The sequence below is a fragment of the Coregonus lavaretus genome, assembly GCF_964263955.1.
Source record: "Coregonus lavaretus genome assembly, contig: HAP1_SCAFFOLD_591, whole genome shotgun sequence".
Classification (NCBI taxonomy): domain Eukaryota; kingdom Metazoa; phylum Chordata; class Actinopteri; order Salmoniformes; family Salmonidae; genus Coregonus; species Coregonus lavaretus.
This window is the reverse complement of record NW_028166602.1, coordinates 72,973-93,072: the sequence shown is the minus strand read 5'-3', so window position 1 is coordinate 93,072 and position 20,100 is coordinate 72,973. Positions and strand designations below refer to the sequence as shown.

Genomic DNA, 20,100 nt, shown 5'->3' with positions numbered 1-20,100 from the left:
CAGAAGGGGGAAAGGAGAAGATTAGTTGTGTATCGTCAGCGTAGCAATGATAGGAAAGGCCATGTGAGGATATGACAGAGCCAAGTGACTTGGTGTATAGGGAGAAAAGGAGAGGGCCTAGAACTGAGCCCTGGGGGACACCAGTGGTGAGAGCACGTGGTGCGGAGACAGCTTCTCGCCACGCCACTTGGTAGGAGCGACCGGTCAGGTAGGACGCAATCCAGGAGTGAGCCGCGCCGGAGATGCCCAGCTCGGAGAGGGTGGAGAGGAGGATCTGATGGTTCACAGTATCAAAGGCAGCAGACAGGTCTAGAAGGACAAGAGCAGAGGAGAGAGAGTTAGCTTTAGCAGTGCGGAGAGTCTCCGTGACACAGAGAAGAGCAGTCTCAGTTGAATGACCAGTCCTGAAACCTGATTGGTTTGGATCAAGAAGGTCATTCTGAGAGAGATAGCAAGAGAGTTGGCTAAAGACGGCACGCTCAATAGTTTTGGAAAGAAAAGAAAGAAGGGATACTGGTCTGTAGTTGTTGACATCAGTGGGGTCGAGTGTTGGTTTTTTGAGAAGGGGAGCAACTCTCGCTCTCTTGAAGACGGAAGGGACATGGCCAGCGGTCAAGGATGAGTTGATCAGCGAGGTGAGGTAGGGGAGAAGGTCACCGTATATAGCTCTATACTTATCCATATAGCTCTATACCTATCCGTATAGCTCTATACCTATCCGTATAGCTCTATACCTATCCATATAGCTCTATACCTATCCATATAGCTCTATACCTATCTATATAGCTCTATACCTATCTACAGTGCCTTGCAAAAGTATTCATCCCCCTTGGCGTTTTGCCTATTTTGTTGCATTACAACCTGTAATTTAAATTATTTTTATTTGGATTTCATGTAATGGACATGCACAAAATAGTCCAAATTGGTGAAGTGAAATGAACTTTCAAAATATTATAAAAAATAAATACCGGAAAACTGGTGCGTGCATATGTATTCACCCCCTTTGCTATGAAGCCCCTAAATAAGATCTGGTGCAAACAATTACCTTCAGAAGTCAAATAATTAGTTAAATAAAGTCCATCTGTGTGCAATCTAAGTGTCACATGATCTGTCATATGATCTCAGTATATATACACCTGTTCTGAAAGGCCCCAGAGTCTGCAACACCACTAAGCAAGGGGCACCACCAAGCAAGCGGCACCATGAAGACCAAGGAGCTCTCCAAACAGGTCAGGGACAAAGTTGTGGAGAAGTACAGATCAGGGTTGGGTTATAAAACAATATCCGAAACTTTGAACATCCCATGGATAAATCCATTATTAAAAATTGGAAAGAATATGGCACCACAACAAACCTGCCAAGAGAGGGCCGCCCACCAAAACTCATGGACCAGGCAAGGAGGGCATTCATCAGAGTGGCAACAAAGAGACCAAAGAAAACCCTGAAGGAGCTGTAAAGCTCCACAGCGGAGATTGGAGTATCTGTCCATAGGACCACTTTAAGCCGTACACTACACAGAGCTGGGCTTTATGGAAGAGTGGCCAGAAAAAAGCCATTGCTTACAGAAAAAAATAAGAAACACGTTTGGTGTTCACCAAAAGGCACGTGGGAGACTCCCCAAACATATGGAAGAAGGTACTCTGCTCAGATGAGACTAAAATTGAGCTTTTTGGCCATCAAGGAAAATGCTCTGTCTGGCGCAAACCCAACACCTCTCATCACCCGAGAACACCATCCCCACAGTGAAGCATGGTGGTGGCAGCATCATGCTGTGGAGATGTTTTTCATCGGCAGGGACTTGGAAACTGGTCAGAATTGAAGGAATGATGGATGGCGCGAAATACAGGGAAATTCTTGAGGGAAACCTGTTTCAGTCTTCCAGAGATTTGAGACTGGGACGGAGGTTCACCTTCCAGCAGGACAATGACCCTAAGCATACTGCTAAAGCAACACTTGAGTGGTTTAAGGGGAAACATTTAAATGTCTTGGTATGGCCTAGTCAAAGCCCAGACCTCAATCCAATTGATAATCTGTGGTATGACTTAAAGATTGCTGTACACCAGCGGAACCCATCCAACTTGAAGGAGCTGGAGCAGTTTTGCCTTGAAGAATAGGAAAAATGCCAAGGGGGGGTGAATACTTTCGCAAGTATTCCTATCTACAGTGGGGAGAACAAGTATTTGATACACTGCTGATTTGCAGGTTTTCCTACTTACAAAGCATGTAGAGGTCTGTAATTTCTATCATAGGTACACTCCAACTGTGAGAGACGGAATCTAAAACAAAAATCCAGAAAATCACATCGTATGATTTTTAAGTAATTCATTTGCATTTTATTGCATGACATAAGTATTTGATCACCTACCAACCAGTAAGAATTCCGGCTCTCACAGACCTGTTAGTTTTTCTTTAAGAAGCCCTCCTGTTCTCCACTCATTACCTGTATTAACTGCACCTGTTTGAACTCGTTACCTGTATAAAAGACACCTGTCCACACACTCAATCAAACAGACTCCAACCTCTCCACAATGGCCAAGACCAGAGAGCTGTGTAAGGACATCAGGGATAAAATTGTAAACCTGCACAAGGCTGGGATGGGCTACAGGACAATAGGCAAGCAGCTTGGTGAGAAGGCAACAACTGTTGGCGCAATTATTAGAAAATGGAAGAAGTTCAAGATGACCGTCAATCACCTCGGTCTGGGGCTCCATGCAAGATCTCACCTCGTGGGGCATCAATGATCATGAGGAAGGTGAGGGATCAGCCCAGAACTACACGGCAGGACCTGGTCAATGACCTGAAGAGAGCTGGGACCACAGTCTCAAAGAAAACTATTAGTAACACACTACGCCGTCATGGATTAAAATCCTACAGCGCACGCAAGGTCCCCCTGCTCAAGTCAGCGCATGTCCAGGCCCGTCTGAAGTTTGCCAATGACCATCTGGATGATCCAGAGGAGGAATGGGAGAAGGTCATGTGGTCTGATGAGACAGAAATAGAGCTTTTTGGTCTAAACTCCACTCGCCATGTTTGGAGGAAGAAGAAGGATGAGTACAACCCCAAGAACACCATCCCAACCGTGAAGCATGGAGGTGGAAACATCATTCTTTGGGGATGCTTTTCTGCAAAGGGGACAGGACGACTGCACCGTATTGAGGGGAGGATGGATGTGGCCATGTATCGTGAGATCTTGGCCAACAACCTCCTTCCCTCAGTAAGAGCATTGAAGATGGGTCGTGGCTGGGTCTTCCAGCATGACAACGACCCGAAACACACAGCCAGGGCAACTAAGGAGTGGCTCCGTAAGAAGCATCTCAAGGTCCTGGAGTGGCCTAGCCAGACTCCAGACCTGAACCCAATAGAAAATCTTTGGAGGGAGCTGAAAGTCCGTATTGCCCAGCGACAGCCCCGAAACCTGAAGGATCTGGAGAAGGTCTGTATGGAGGAGTGGGCCAAAATCCCTGCTGCAGTGTGTGCAAACCTGGTCAAGACCTACAGGAAACGTATGATCTCTGTAATTGCAAACAAAGGTTTCTGTACCAAATATTAAGTTCTGCTTTTCTGATGTATCAAATACTTATGTCATGCAATACAATGCAAATTAATTACTTAAAAATCATACAATGTGATTTTCTGGATTTTTGTTTTAGATTCCGTCTCTCACAGTTGAAGTGTACCTATGATAAAAATTACAGACCTCTACATGCTTTGTAAGTAGGAAAACCTGCAAAATCGGCAGTGTATCAAATACTTGTTCTCCCCACTGTAGCTCTATACCTATCCATATAGCTCTATACATGTCCATATAGCTCTATACCTATCCATATAGCTCTATACCTATCCATATAGCTCTATACCTGTCAATATAGCTCTATACATGTCAATATAGCTCTATACATGTCAATATAGCTCTATACCATATAGCTCTATACCTATCCATATAGCTCTATACCTATCCATATCACTCTATACCTATCCATATAGCTCTATACCTATCTATATAGCTCTATACCTATCCATATAGCTCTATACCATATAGCTCTATACCTATCCATATAGCTCTATACCTATCCATATAGCCCTATACCTATCTATATAGCTCTATACCTATCCATATAGCTCTATACCATATAGCTCTATACCTATCCATATAGCTCTATACCTATCCATATAGCTCTATACCTATCCATATAGCTCTATACCTATCTATATAGCTCTATACCTATCTATATAGCTCTATACATGTCCATATAGCTCTATACCATATAGCTCTATACCTATCTATATAGCTCTATACCTATCCATATAGCCCTATACCTATCTATATAGCTCTATACCTATCCATATAGCTCTATACCTATCCATATAGCTCTATACCTATCCATATAGCCCTATACCTATCTATATAGCTCTATACCTATCCATATAGCTCTATACCTATCCATATAGCTCTATACCTATCCATATAGCTCTATACCTATCTATATAGCTCTATACCTATCCATATAGTGTGGTGTTGTGTTCTGCAGTGGAGGCCTCTGAGGGGAGGACGGCTCATAATAATGGCTGGAACGAAGCAAATGGAATTGCATCAAACACATGTGTTTGATGTTGTTGAAACCATTCCGTTCCAGCCTGTGTTGTTCTGATGGGTGTCTATACAGAGTCTCTGAGCTGGCCGGAGGTGGAGAGAGTGATCAGACAGTTTGTGTTTGAGAGCATGCCCCTGACCCAGCTGGAGGAGGGGGGCCTACTGACCTCTGCTGGTTCCCCTCAACCTACCTGCCTGCCCTGGGACGACCCTGTCAGCTTCGCCAAGAACTACCTCAGACACAGCAACAAGACACAAGGTACAGATGTTGCTATGAACTCTGACACTAGGGATGTTAACGCTTAACCATTAATCGGTTAGCCGCCGAAAATACATTTGACCGGTCATGCTTATCGGTCTATAGGTTAATTTGTATAATTTAGTGGAATTAAATTGGTGTGTATTTTCGTTAGTCGTCATGCATCTTATTTATCACAGGCGCACGGCATACAGAGCCTAGTTGGAGGAGAGGAATATCCTACCACCTGTCAGACAGCGCCAGAGTAGCTCCTCAAAAAGCCTGTAGGTTACTGGAGTGAAACCTGCTTTTGTAAGCCTAGTCATTGCGCAACAAATAACAATTCTAAATGCAATTGCGTGTTAAAAACAGCTTCTTTTTTTTTTTTACTCTGACACATTGGTCTGTATCCAGACTAGTCTACTACCAGATCTGTTGGTCTGTATCCAGACTAGTCTACTACCAGATCTGTTGGTCTGAATCCAGACTAGTCTACTACCTGATCTGTTGGTCTGAATCCAGACTAGTCTACTACCTGATCTGTTGGTCTGAATCCAGACTAGGATACTACCAGATCTGTTGGTCTGAATTCAGACTAGTATACTACCAGATCTGTTGGTCTGAATCCAGACTAGTATACTACCAGATCTGTTGGTCTGAATCCAGACTAGTCTACTACCAGATATGTTGGTCTGAATCCAGACTAGTATACTACCAGATCTGTTGGCCTGAATCCAGACTAGTCTACTACCAGATCTGTTGGTCTGAAAGCCAGACTAGTCTACTACCTGATCTGTTGGTCTGAATCCAGACTAGTCTACTACCAGATCTGTTGGTCTGAATCCAGACTAGTCTACTACCAGATCTGTTGGCCTGAATCCAGACTAGTATACTACCAGATCTGTTGGTCTGTATCCAGACTAGTATACTACCAGATCTGTTGGTCTGAATCCAGACTAGTCTACTACCAGATCTGTTGGTCTGAAGATCTGTTGGTCTGAATCCAGACTAGTCTACTACCAGATCTGTTGGTCTCAATCCAGACTAGTCTACTACCAGATCTGTTGGTCTGAATTCAGACTAGTCTACTACCTGATCTATTGGTCTGTATCCAGACTAGTATACTACCAGATCTGTTGGTCTGAATCCAGACTAGTCTACTACCGGATCTGTTGGTCTGAATCCAGACTAGTCTACTACCTGATCTGTTGGTCTGAATCCAGACTAGTATATTGCCAGATCTGTTGATCTGAATCCAGACTAGTCTACTACCAGATCTGTTGGTCTGAATCCAGACTAGTCTACTACCAGATCTGTTGGCCTGAATCCAGACGAGTATACTACCAGATCTGTTGGTCTGAATCCAGACTAGTCTACTACCAGATCTGTTGGTCTGAAGATCTGTTGGTCTGAATCCAGACTAGTCTACTACCAGATCTGTTGGTCTGAATCCAGACTAGTCTACTACCAGATCTGTTGGTCTGAATCCAGACTAGTCTACTACCTGATCTGTTGGTCTGTATCCAGACTAGTATACTACCAGATCTGTTGGTTTGAATGCCAGACAAGTCTACTACCTGATCTGTTGGCCTGAATCCAGACTAGTATACTACCAGATCTGTTGATCTGAATCCAGACTAGTCTACTACCAGATCTGTTGGTCTGAATCCAGACTAGTCTACTACCAGATCTGTTGGCCTGAATCCAGACGAGTATACTACCAGATCTGTTGGTCTGAATCCAGACTAGTCTACTACCAGATCTGTTGGTCTGAAGATCTGTTGGTCTGAATCCAGACTAGTCTACTACCAGATCTGTTGGTCTGAATCCAGACTAGTCTACTACCAGATCTGTTGGTCTGAATCCAGACTAGTCTACTACCTGATCTGTTGGTCTGAATCCAGACTAGTCTACTACCAGATCTGTTGGTCTGAATCCAGACTAGTCTACTACCAGATCTGTTGGTCTGTATCCAGACTAGTATACTACCAGATCTGTTGGTTTGAATGCCAGACAAGTCTACTACCTGATCTGTTGGTCTGAATCCAGACTAGTCTACTACCAGATCTGTTGGCCTGAATCCAGACGAGTATACTACCAGATCTGTTGGTCTGAATCCAGACTAGTCTACTACCAGATCTGTTGGTCTGAAGATCTGTTGGTCTGAATCCAGACTAGTCTACTACCAGATCTGTTGGTCTGAATCCAGACTAGTCTACTACCAGATCTGTTGGTCTGAATCCAGACTAGTCTACTACCAGATCTGTTGGTCTGAAGATCTGTTGGTCTGAATCCAGACTAGTCTACTACCAGATCTGTTGGTCTGAATCCAGACTAGTCTACTACCAGATCTGTTGGTCTGAATCCAGACTAGTCTACTACCAGATCTGTTGGTCTGAATCCAGACTAGTCTACTACCAGATCTGTTGGTCTGAATCCAGACTAGTCTACTACCTGATCTGTTGGTCTGAATCCAGACTAGTCTACTACCAGATCTGTTGGTCTGAATCCAGACTAGTCTACTACCAGATCTGTTGGTCTGTATCCAGACTAGTATACTACCAGATCTGTTGGTTTGAATGCCAGACAAGTCTACTACCTGATCTGTTGGTCTGAATCCAGACTAGTCTACTACCAGATCTGTTGGCCTGAATCCAGACGAGTATACTACCAGATCTGTTGGTCTGAATCCAGACTAGTCTACTACCAGATCTGTTGGTCTGAAGATCTGTTGGTCTGAATCCAGACTAGTCTACTACCAGATCTGTTGGTCTGAATCCAGACTAGTCTACTACCAGATCTGTTGGTCTGAATCCAGACTAGTCTACTACCAGATCTGTTGGTCTGAAGATCTGTTGGTCTGAATCCAGACTAGTCTACTACCAGATCTGTTGGTCTGAATCCAGACTAGTCTACTACCAGATCTGTTGGTCTGAATCCAGACTAGTCTACTACCTGATCTGTTGGTCTGTATCCAGACTAGTATACTACCAGATCTGTTGGTTTGAATGCCAGACAAGTCTACTACCTGATCTGTTGGCCTGAATCCAGACTAGTATACTACCAGATCTGTTGATCTGAATCCAGACTAGTCTACTACCAGATCTGTTGGTCTGAATCCAGACTAGTCTACTACCAGATCTGTTGGCCTGAATCCAGATGAGTATACTACCAGATCTGTTGGTCTGAATCCAGACTAGTCTACTACCAGATCTGTTGGTCTGAAGATCTGTTGGTCTGAATCCAGACTAGTCTACTACCAGATCTGTTGGTCTGAATCCAGACTAGTCTACTACCAGATCTGTTGGTCTGAATCCAGACTAGTCTACTACCAGATCTGTTGGTCTGAATGCCAGACAAGTCTACTACCTGATCTGTTGGTCTGAATCCAGACTAGTATACTACCAGATCTGTTGGTCTGAATCCAGACTAGTATACTACCAGATCTGTTGGTCTCAATCCAGACTAGTAAACTACCTGATCTGTTGGTCTGTATCCAGACTAGTATACTACCAGATCTGTTGGTCTGAATCCAGACTAGTATACTACCAGATCTGTTGGTCTGAATCCAGACTAGTATACCACCAGATCTGTTGGTCTGATAGCAATGGAGTTGTCAAGACAGCACAAACAGATCTGCAACCAGGCTATTGTTGATGATCTGATACATCTTATTGTTCCTGTCTTTGTATCTTTGAAATAATAGCTAATAAAACATGTTTCCTCTGCAGCGTTCCACCAGGATGAATCAGAGGAGAGTTTGTCTGATGTAGTAGATGTGACTGAGATCCAGAGAAGCCGGGTGCGATCGCTCAGAGACTGGCACTATACTGAGCACCACAATGCCAATGTCTTTCCCCAGGTCTATATTAATCAATACTCACATTTATTGTAGTTATTTACCTTCTAATTTCTGGCTCCTTTTTGCAACCGTTTGTGATCAGTAGGGAAACAACACAACATGTTGTCTTGCTTTAGATTCTCCAGTCTGTCTCTCAGTCCTACCGCTGCATGGACACCTTCTGTGGTAGTCTGGACAACACCCTGTTCATCGTCTGTCACAATCCCATGAGCCCTCAGCGCCAGTGCAAGGAATTATGGGACATGGCCCTCCATACCAACGTCGGGTTCAGGTACAGCTGTAAAAAAACACAAAAAAAAAACATGTTTGCTATAAATCAGTTGTTTAACAGTTGGAGGTATATTTTCTTCAAACCCATTTAGTTGATTTATTTTTGGGTTACAAAACGATAAAGGTACAGATTACATTAGACTGTGGGTACTGTTTAGGATTTGGATGCAGTTTTCTTTTACGGTGGGGAGTGTATTTATTAAAATCCAAAGGCTTTCCACCATTCCCTCTCTGTTGTCAGGAAATACCTTGAGCACGTGGCAGACTCTATATCTGACTGGACCAAGGAGGAGGAGGACAAGTGGCTAGCTCTGCAGGCCAAGAGAGAGGCAGACAAACTGAGAGGGCCCACCCCGTCTGACTCCTCAGAGAAAGGCAGGACAGAGTCGGCTAAGGGCACCAAGAAGGACACTGTCTCACCAAAACACACTGCAAGTAAGGAAGCAGTGGAGTGTTCACATTCATATTCTACTGATACCCACACATCATGAATACAGGCTGAAATCCATGGGGTATAACATAAATACTCATTAACGTTGATACATAGATTACGATAAATGAAAAACATCAAAGCACTTATTCTAACAGTAGTACTAGTAGTTACAGTGCCACAGTCCCCCAGTGATGGAAGTGTTGTGTCCCTGTCCACCTGAAGCCTCCCCAGCCAAGTCTCCTATCCCAGAGGAACCTCCTCCAGACCAGTACATCAGAGAATACTCACTCAAAGTACGTACTCTGTCTTGTTGTCTCCCACCCCGTTTTATAGTGGGATTCATTTCATGATTTTCAGAAATATCTTCCATACATACTGATAAAATGATTGTGTTTGTGCTTGTCGTGTTCTCTACAAACTGCTCTCTCTCCAGGCGTGGAAGATAGAGCAGAGCAGACAGAAGGAGGAGGAACAGGTGAAGAAAGCTAAGAAAGATAAAGGTGGGAAGGGAGCGGAGCGCGCCGACTCGTCCAGGGAGAACAAGAAAACCACCCCCTCGACCACTAAGAAGAGCAGGGAGGACGTGAGCAAGACCCCTGACCTGGCTGTGGGGACCCCTGGAGGCCAGAGAGCAGAGCTGCAGTCGCCTACCGACGTCTTCACTGTGAGGCTATAAACACCCTTTAAAATCAACAGTCAAAATGTGGCGTTAGACGTTCATAATGACATTTTGTGGTTGTAAACAGTTTTTCTGGTTGAAGAGATATAGTGATATAGTCACAGCAGATACTAGATAGATCATGTTTTAATGTGCTCTTATGGCATGTTGTCTTTCATTGAAAAAGTATCTGCTGCAACAATATCAAGAGAATGCTGACCTTAAATAATACTATGTGTGTGTGTGTAGGGTTTCACTGGGTACAGCATGGAGGGGCAGCTGATCCAGGTCTCAGGCCAGCTCCATTCCCTATACCCTTCTGACGGAGGCCACATCCAGGTGGAGACCATCCACTTTGTGCAGGGTGAATACACACACACACACACACACCACTATTACGATACACACTTTCGCTCTCTTTTGTTCGCACGTTGCTTCTCTAAATGTGTTCTGTTTCCAGGGTCGACGCTCATCACGCGTTGCTTCTCTAAATGTGTTCTGTTTCCAGGGTCGACGCTCATCACGCGTTGCTTCTCTAAATGTGTTCTGTTTCCAGGGTCGACACTCATCACGCGTTGCTTCTCTAAATGTGTTCTGATTCCAGGGTCGACTCTCATCACGCGTTGCTTCTCTAAGGCTGTGTTTACACAGGCAGCCCAATTCTGATCTTTTCTACACTAATTGGTCTATTGACCAATCATATCAGCTCTGAAAGATCTGATGTGATTGGTCAAAAGACCAATACGTCTAAAAAAGATCAGAATTGGTCTGCCTGTGTAAACACAGCATGTGTTCTGTTACCAGGGTCGACGCTCATCAAAGTGTGTGTAATGAAGGACAAGCATCATTTCTACACCCACATCACCCAGCCAAACAGACACCACGCGGTCCCCATGGAGACACAGAGTCCGGCCAATAAGAGTGTGAGGCTGGGCTCCTTCTCAGCTGTGCTGGACAACGGCATCCACCTCTCCTACAGTCGCTACGGCCCAACTGGGGAGCAGGGTGAACACCTAACATCATCGCCTGATTATGTCTTGACATATTCTGTCTGTTTCTCTGTCATTAAACCACTTGGTGTACTGTTCCTGTTATGGGGACCCAGTATGGTCCCTATGTTGTTGTGTGTGGTGATGTCTTATCGCTGAGTCTACCTTTAATGTGACTGTCTGGTTGTTGACGTGTCTGTAGGTGAGATGCAGGCTGGTCAGGACTCTGATCTGGACATGCCCACAGACTCCAGTCTCTCCCCCGCCCCCTCGACCCTCCTCTCCTCCTCATTCTCCAATAAGAAACTCAACTCCTCCCACAGCTCCAAGGGGGTGGAGCCGCCCAGAGAGACCAACAAGTCCCCAACACCCAGAGAGGAAAAGGAGCAGGTGAATCCAGACTATCGACCGTCACAAACAGATGCATTTAGTTTCCACAGCATCTGTTCAGTTAGTGTTTTGTTGTTGATAATGTAATATCATTGATATCAATATTACAACGTTATATTCTTATCATCTATTTTCTTTCTATTTACCTACCTGCTGTCTATAATTCCCTTGATGTTGTTGGCTGTGTTGTCCCCTGCCAGACCAGAGAGAGTGAGAGTCAGGCAGCATTACCTGGCAGTGCTCCGTTCCAGAGACTAAACGTCTCCACCCCCAGTGGTCTGCTGCTGCAGTTCCTCAGTGATGATACAGACGGTCAGTGTGTGTCTGTGTGTGTCTCTCTGTGTGTGTGTCCATACAGTGTTTGTGTAACTGTAGTTTTGTGTACTGTAGGCAGTACTCCAGAGGGTCAGTGTGTGTTGGTGAGACAGAGTTTCCCCCTACACTGCAGTGACAGTAGAGAGCTTCACCTCACAGACCCATCGTTACACAGTGAGCTGTCTAGGGTCATCACTGGTCAGGGCACCGTGGTCAAGTACATGAGAGACGGATCAACACAGGTACTGGTAAACAGAATACACACACACACACATACACATACACATACACACACACACGTTAAGCTCCTCCCTGTCTGTGTGTAGGTGCTGTTTGCAGACAGTTCCGTCAGTACCAGTACAAAGTCCGGACCCATCATCTCCTCTCCTCCTGAACCCGTTGCTAAGGAGGACGAGGTAGTGAAGGAGACTCAGACACCAGAGAGAAAAGACAGCAAGGACAAGAAGGGTGAACACATCTCCAACAAATGATATGGACCTTCATCTATATCCTTTGGTCTTTGATATATTTGAAGTGTCTTCCTATTAGACTTGTACTGTGTCAGTCTGAAATCTATTGGCTTCACAACCTTTAGTGTTGTTGAGTGTCGGTGCTTGACTAAGGGAAAGGAGAGATGAGGAGTTATGTGTGTGAGCAGGTAAGCTGGGCTCCAAGCAGAGCCTGGGGGCTGACCAGAGTCAAAGTGACCCCGAGCCCAGGGAGGACCAGAGGTCGTCAGGCCAGACCCAGGCCAGACAGGGGGTCTGTTGGACCACAACCAGCCCCTCCGGACACAGAGTAGCCACCATGGGGGACCAGACCACAGACCCTGGCCCCGTCCTGGCCTTCAGAGCCACAGACCCTGTCAGTCAAACTGTGAGCATACCAACCAGCAACATGGTTGCTAACAACGTGGTTGTTAATAAAGTTTAGTTTTCTTGCTACTTTTGCAGATTTCAACATTTTGACTTCCTAGACGTGTGATATGTAAAAGTAGCTCTTCTGCCTTGTCTGTGTGAGCAGGTTGTGATCACGCGGGAGGACAAGGTGATATCTGTGCTGGACAGAGACGGGACGGTGATCGTGGACCATGCAGACGGAACCAGGATCACTACCCTGTACCAGGAGAGAGAGGCTGTCTGTGGCTGGTCCCATCAACACATTAACACAGGTACCCAACACCCCTAACCCTAACTCTAACCCTGTACCAGGAGAGAGTGACTCTCTGTGGCTGGTCCCATCAGCACATTAACACAGGTACCCAACACCCCTAACCCTAACTCTAACCCTGTACCAGGAGAGAGTGACTCTCTGTGGCTGGTCCCATCAGCACATTAACACAGGTACCCAACACCCCTAACCCTAACTCTAACCCTGTACCAGGAGAGAGTGACTCTCTGTGGCTGGTCCCATCAACACATTAACACAGGTTAAAGGCTATGCTACTAACTGCTACCTGGTCTGATACAGTAGTAGTGTGTATTCTGTGTTACCAGGACAGAGACAACAGTGTGTGTAGGAAGGACGGTGCGTGGTGTGATAATGTATACGTTGTGTTACCAGGACAGAGACAACAGTGTGTGTAGGAAGGACGGTGCGTGGTGTGATAATGTATACGTTGTGTTACCAGGGGAGAGGTCCAGCAGCAGTGTCTGTCATAAGGAGAAGGTGGTGATGGTGGAGCGGCTGGGGTTTGCCACGGTAGCCATGTTCAGCGAGGACAGGTCCTGCAAAGTGTTCTTTGGAGACGGGAGCGTCGTCACCGCCACCTGCAACGGAGCCTACCACGTAAGAGAAACCGGGGGTGAATGCTAAAAGTCCCTCCTCCATTCCTCCCGTCCTCTTCCCACCTCCTTCTCAAAATGTAGAGCGCATTGGAGGAGAAGATCCAAGCTTCTTTTCACGAGTCTACCAAATGACTGTGTTCTGAGGTGCTATATCCATTCTAGGTGACTCTCCATGTCCCTGTGTCCCCTCTAGGTGTACCCGTCCAGTGTAGGTCTGCTGTTGATCAACCAGGACGGTAGTTGTGTGTACAGGTCAGACCCTGAGCACAGCCCAACCCTGAGTCTGGCCAGCTGGAGTCCCAGAGAGCAGCCAGGCAGCTACAGGATGGACCACACCTCCACCTCAGACACACTGTGTGAGGTCACAGACCACCACGGGAACCTCTTCCAGGTGGGCCAGTTCTAAACGCGTCCCAAATGACACCCCTGTTCCCTGTACAGTGAGGGAAAAAAGTATTTGATCCCCTGCTGATTTTGTACGTTTGCCCACTGACAAAGAAATGATCAGTATATCATTTTAATGGTAGGTTTATTTGAACAGTGAGAGACAGAATAACAACAACAAAAATCCAGAAAAACGCATGTCAAAAATGTTATAAATTGATTTGCATTTTAATGAGGGAAATAAGTATTTGACCCCCTCTCAATCAGAAAGATTTCTGGCTCCCAGGTGTCTTTTATACAGGTAACGTGCTGAGATTAAGAGCACACTCTTAAAGGGAGTGCTCCTAATCTCAGTTTGTTACCTGTATAAAAGACACCTGTCCACAGAAGCAATCAATCAATCAGATTACAAACTCTCCACCATGGCCAAGACCAAAGAGCTCTCCAAGGATGTCAGGGACAAGATTGTAGACCTACACAAGGCTGGAATGGGCTACAAGACCATCGCCAAGCAGCTTGGTGAGAAGGTGACAACAGTTGGTGCGATTATTCGCAAATGGAAGAAACACAAAAGAACTGTCAATCTCCCTCGGCCTGGGGCTCCATGCAAGATCTCACCTCGTGGAGTTGCAATGATCATGACAACGGTGAGGAATCAGCCCAGAACTACACGGGAGGATCTTGTCAATGATCTCAAGGCATCTGGGACCATAGTCACCAAGAAAACAATTGGTAACACACTACTCCGTGAAGGACTGAAATCCTGCAGCGCCCGCAAGGTCCCCCTGCTTAAGAAAGCACATATACAGGGCCGTCTGAAGTTTGCCAATGAACATCTGAATGATTCAAAGGAGAACTGGGTGAAAGTGTTGTGGTCAGATGAGACCAAAATGGAGCTCTATGGCATCAGCTCAACTCGCCGTGTTTGGAGGAGGAAAAATGCTGCCTATGACCCCAAGAACACCATCCCCACCGTCAAACATGGAGGTGGAAACATTATGCTTTGGGGGTGTTTTTCTGCTAAGGGGACAGCACAACTTCACCGCATCAAAGGGACGATGGACGGGGCCATATACCGTCAAATCTTGGGTGAGAACCTCCTTCCCTCAGCCAGGGCATTGAAAATGGGTCGTGGATGCGTATTCCAGCATGACAATGACCCAAAACACACGTCTAAGGCAACAAAGGAGTGGCTCAAGAAGAGGCACATTAAGGTCCTGGAGTGGCCTAGCCAGTCTCCAGACCTTAATCCCATAGAAAATCTGTGGAGGGAGCTGAATGTTCGAGTTGCCAAACGTCAGCCTCGAAACCTTAATGACTTGGAGAAGATCTGCAAAGAGGAGTGGGACAAAATCCCTCCTGAGATGTGTGCAAACCTGGTGGCCAACTACAAGAAACGTCTGACCTCTGTGATTGCCAACAAGGGTTTTGCCACCAAGTACTAAGTCATGTTTTGCAGAGGGGTCAAATACTTATTTCCCTCATTAAAATGCAAATCAATTTATAACATTTATGACATGCGTTTTTCTGGATTTTGTTGTTGTTATTCTGTCTCTCACTGTTCAAATAAACCTACCATTAAAATTATAGACTGATCATGTCTTTGTCAGTTGGCAAACGTACAAAATCAGCAGGGGATCAAATACTTTTTTCCCTCACTGTATATAGTGCACTACTTATAGCCTGGTCCCAGATCTGTTTGTGCTGTCTTGCCATTTGGCTTGACGATGACCATAGGATTTGGCAAGACAGCACAAACAGATCTGGGACCAGGGCATAAGGCACTGACCATAATTTGTGCACTATATAAGGAATAGGGTGAGATTCCAGACAGTTTGTTTTCCCATCAGGCCAAGTGTTCAGAGGATTATTGTACGATACACTGAACTCTGCAAGCCCCGGGAATTTTCATTTTGAAAACTTGTTTGACAAAGTGGATTAGGAAACATCACTGTACGATTCATAGGGCATTTGTAGGGCATGGTGGAGTTATAGTATCAGTGTATCAAATCTTCCTGTGTGCAGGTGATGAAGGATGGCCGGACGTCAGTGGAGATCTCTAGCCCTCTGGACAGCAGAGTGGAGGAGGAAGAGATGGAGGAGGAAGGAGGGCATCCAGAAGAGAGAGAGTTGGCCAAGCATTATATTGGACGTAAAGTCCACATTCCAAGGTAGGCTTCAGTAACTCTGCTCCCCATCTGTACAGCGTAACTAGTTTTTTTATTCCAATGTCCCCCAGTTAGGCACCTTTTTACCCCTTTAGTGTTCCAGCTGGGCTGAAGCATAATGGGTACTCTCATTCTCTATATCCATAATAAACATCCAGGTTGTTCATGGCCCATGAGGATGGTTCAGGCACAGAGCTGCTGTACTCTCAGACAGTAGAGGAACGTCTGTATGAGGACTACTCTGACCCTGCTGTCGCCCTGCTTAAAGAACCCCTCCCAGACCTACAGGGTAGGATTCCATCCATTTCCAATCATGTTGGCTGTACTCTACCTCCATAGACCTGTGTTTCCTCCTTGTTGACCCATAGACACGTCTGTGGTCTCCTCCCTGTCCTGCAGGTGTGCTGGGTATAACGGTGCTGAGACCCTGTCTTCAGGACGTGTGGTCCAGATGGGTCATCCAGAAACAAAACAAGGATATCATCCCCACCAACCTCAAGTCCCGCCGCTGGGACAACTTCCCCTCAGTAGAGGTAGACAGACAGAGAAAATGAAAGAGAAAATGCACTTGAAATAGACGCGTAAAGTATTAGCAAATCATGCTAGTTTTCACGTTTACTTGAATTTAAGGTCATTTTATGCATGGTCAAAACAAACACACTTTAGTCATAGGGTGTGATGATTTTGATGCCTTCAAAATTATAATAAAATAAACCACTTTATGCCCTAAAAAAACTGTTCTTTAAACATCTACTGTACACCACCACCCCCAGAGGAAGACGCCAGGCCCTCCGTTCGGGACCACCCTGGGCCGGGGTCTGACCCTGAGAGAGAAGCCTGTTTCTGAGGCCTGCAGGCCCGTGCTGAGCTGTCCTGATACCCTGGAGGTCCGACAGCTGCTCCAGTACCAGCCGGTCAGCAGACGACTCCGCAGGACTCTGGAGTCACGCCTCAGGGTACAGCACTATAGCTCACTGCTATGTGGATTCTTTAACGCCGTCTCCATTAAAGCAGCTTTAACCCAGTGTAGAAGCAGATATAGTCCAATGTCAGGCCATAATCATAATTATTATTTGGTGGGTGCTTATATTGCTCCTATTTCACTAATGTACAAGTGTGTATTATACAGTGGCTTGCGAAAGTATTCACCCCCTTGGCATTTTTCCTGTATTGTTGCCTTACAACCTGGATTTTTTTGGGGGGTTTGTATCATTTGATTTACACAACATGCCTACCACTTTGAAGGTGCAAAATAATTTTTATTGTGAAACAAACAAGAAATAAGACAAAAAAAACAGAAAACTTGAGCGTGCATAACTATTCACCCCCCCAAAGTCAATACTTTGTAGAGCCGCCTTTTGCAGCAATTACAGCTGCAAGTCTCTTGGGGTATGTCTCTATAAGCTTGGCACATCTAGCCACTGGGATTTTTGCCCATTCTTCAAGGCAAAACTGCTCCAGCTCCTTCAAGTTGGATGGGTTCCGCTGGTGTACAGCAATCTTTAAGTCATACCACAGATTCTCAATTGGATTGAGGTCTGGGCTTTGACTAGGCCATTCCAAGACATTTAAATGTTTCCCCTTAAACCACTCAAGTGTTGCTTTAGCAGTATGCTTAGGGTCATTGTCCTGCTGGAAGGTGAACCTCCGTCCCAGTCTCAAATCTCTGGAAGACTGAAACAGGTTTCCCTCAATAATTTTCCTGTATTTAGCGCCATCCATCATTCCTTTAATTCTGACCAGTTTCCCAGTCCCTGCCGATGAAAAACATCCCCACAGCATGATGCTGCTACCACCATGCTTCACTGTGGGGATGGTGTTACATTTACATTTTAGTCATTTAGCAGACGCTCTTATCAGTGTTCTCGGGGTGATGAGAGGTGTTGGGTTTGCGCCAGACATAGCGTTTTCCTTGATGGCATAAAAGCTCAATGTTAGTCTCATCTGACCAGAGTACCTTCTTCCATATGTTTGGGGAGTCTCCCACATGCCTTTTGGCGAACACCAAACGTGTTTGCTTATTTTTTTCTTTAAGCAATGGCTTTTTTCTGGCCACTCTTCCGTAAAGCCCAGCTCTGTGGAGTGTACGGCTTAAAGTGGTCCTATGGACAGATACTCCAATCTCCGCTGTGGAGCTTTGCAGCTCCTTCAGTGTTATCTTTGGTCTCTTTGTTGCCTCTGATTAATACCCTCCTTGCCTGGTCCGTGAGTTTTGGTGGGCGGCCCTCTCTTGGAGGCTCGCATCTACTACAAGACCATGGTGCTTGCCTACGGAGCTGAGGGGAATGGCACCTCCTTACCTTCAGGCTCTGATCAGACCCTACACCCAAACGAGGGCACTACGTTCATCCACCTCTGGCCTGCTAGCTCCCCTACCTCTACGGAAGCACAGTTCCCGCTCAGCCCAGTCAAAGCTATTTGCTGCTCTGGCACCCCAATGGTGGAACAAGCTCCCCCACGACGCCAGGACAGCGGAGTCACTGACCACCTTCCGGAGACACTTGAAACCCTACCTCTTTAAGGAATACCTGGAATAGTATAAAGTAATCCTTCTACTCCCCCACCCCCCATAAAAAAAAAAAGAAATACAAAACAAGTGGTTGTCCCACTGGCTATCATAAGTTGAATGCACCAATTTGTAAGTCACTCTGGATAAGAGTGTCTGCTAAATGATGTAAATGTAAATGTTGTGGTGCCATATTCTTTCCATTTTTTAATAATGGATTTAATGGTGCTCCGTGGGATGTTAAAAGTTTCGGATATTTTTTTATAACCCAACCCTGATCTGTACTTCTCCACAACTTTGTCCCTGACCTGTTTGGAGAGCTCCTTGGTCTTCATGGTGCCGCTTGCTTGGTGGTGCCCCTTGCTTAGTGGTGTTGCAGACTCTGGGGCCTTTCAGAACAGGTGTATATATACTGAGATCATGTGACACTTAGATTGCACACAGGTGGACTTTATTTAACTAATTATGTGACTTCTGAAGGTAATTGGTTGCACCAGATCTTATTTAGGGGCTTCATAGCAAAGGGGGTGAATACATATGCACGCACCACTTTTCCGTTATTTATTTGTTAGAATTCTTTGAAACAAGTACATTTTTTTTCATGGCACTTCACAATTTGGACTATTTTGTATGTCCATTACATGAAATCCAAATAAAAATCCATTTAAATTACAGGTTGTAATGCAACAAAATAGGAAAAACGCCAAGGGAAATGAATACTTTTGCAAGGCACTGTATGCATGTGTGAATTGGAAATGTGTTTTGTTGCATATCCCAACTCCCCCTGAGACACTCTCGGAGAGTAGGGTCACAGCCAGGGTCAGACATTATTAACAGCGACCCTGGAGCAGTTAGGGCTAAGTGCCTTGCTCAAGGGCACATCAACATATTTCTTTCACCTTGTCAGCTCAGGGATTCGAACCAGAGACCTTTCAGTTGCTGTCCCAATGCTCTAACTGCTAGGCTATCTTAATATAGATGTTCCATCACAACATGCATGTGTTTGGTATGTGGTGTAATCTGTATGTCAACATGCGGTCCCCCTCCTGTACCTGGTCTTGTCTCAACATGTGGTCCCCCTCCTGTACCTGGTCTTGTCTCAACATGTGGTCCCCCTCCTGTACCTGGTCTTGTCTCAACATGTGGTCCCCCTCCTGTACCTGGTCTTGTCTCAACATGTGGTCCCCCTCCTGTACCTGGTCTTGTCTCAACATGTGGTCCCCCTCCTGTACCTGGTCTTGTCTCAACATGTGGTCCCCCTCCTGTACCTGGTCTTGTCTCAACATGTGGTCCCCCTCCTGTACCTGGTCTTGTCTCAACATGTGGTCCCCCTCCTGTACCTGGTCTTGTCTCAACATGTGGTCCCCCTCCTGTACCTGGTCTTGTCTCAACATGTGGTCCCCCTCCTGTACCTGGTCTTGTCTCAACATGTGGTCCCCCTCCTGTACCTGGTCTTGTCTCAACATGTGGTCCCCCTCCTGTACCTGGTCTTGTCTCAACATGTGGTCC

General features: G+C 45.7%; 1 protein-coding gene across 1 annotated transcript in view; it reads left to right on the top strand.

The window, feature by feature from the left end:
• Positions 1-20,100, top strand: part of LOC311114528 (sperm-associated antigen 17-like) — a gene marked incomplete at both ends in the record, with an annotated part of 51,702 nt that overhangs the window by 20,907 nt on the left and 10,695 nt on the right. Inside the window, 21 exons of the mRNA XM_084189777.1 lie at positions 4,635-4,850; positions 8,561-8,631; positions 8,829-8,962; positions 9,203-9,396; positions 9,617-9,687; positions 9,828-10,058; positions 10,302-10,416; positions 10,513-10,674; positions 10,857-11,057; positions 11,244-11,431; positions 11,632-11,743; positions 11,822-11,988; positions 12,073-12,214; positions 12,405-12,622; positions 12,770-12,917; positions 13,377-13,534; positions 13,727-13,924; positions 15,943-16,088; positions 16,244-16,374; positions 16,485-16,618; positions 16,859-17,041. Coding sequence (XP_084045903.1) covers positions 4,635-4,850; positions 8,561-8,631; positions 8,829-8,962; positions 9,203-9,396; positions 9,617-9,687; positions 9,828-10,058; positions 10,302-10,416; positions 10,513-10,674; positions 10,857-11,057; positions 11,244-11,431; positions 11,632-11,743; positions 11,822-11,988; positions 12,073-12,214; positions 12,405-12,622; positions 12,770-12,917; positions 13,377-13,534; positions 13,727-13,924; positions 15,943-16,088; positions 16,244-16,374; positions 16,485-16,618; positions 16,859-17,041 — 3,320 coding nt within the window. The remainder of the gene's footprint in view (positions 1-4,634; positions 4,851-8,560; positions 8,632-8,828; positions 8,963-9,202; positions 9,397-9,616; positions 9,688-9,827; positions 10,059-10,301; positions 10,417-10,512; positions 10,675-10,856; positions 11,058-11,243; positions 11,432-11,631; positions 11,744-11,821; positions 11,989-12,072; positions 12,215-12,404; positions 12,623-12,769; positions 12,918-13,376; positions 13,535-13,726; positions 13,925-15,942; positions 16,089-16,243; positions 16,375-16,484; positions 16,619-16,858; positions 17,042-20,100) is intronic.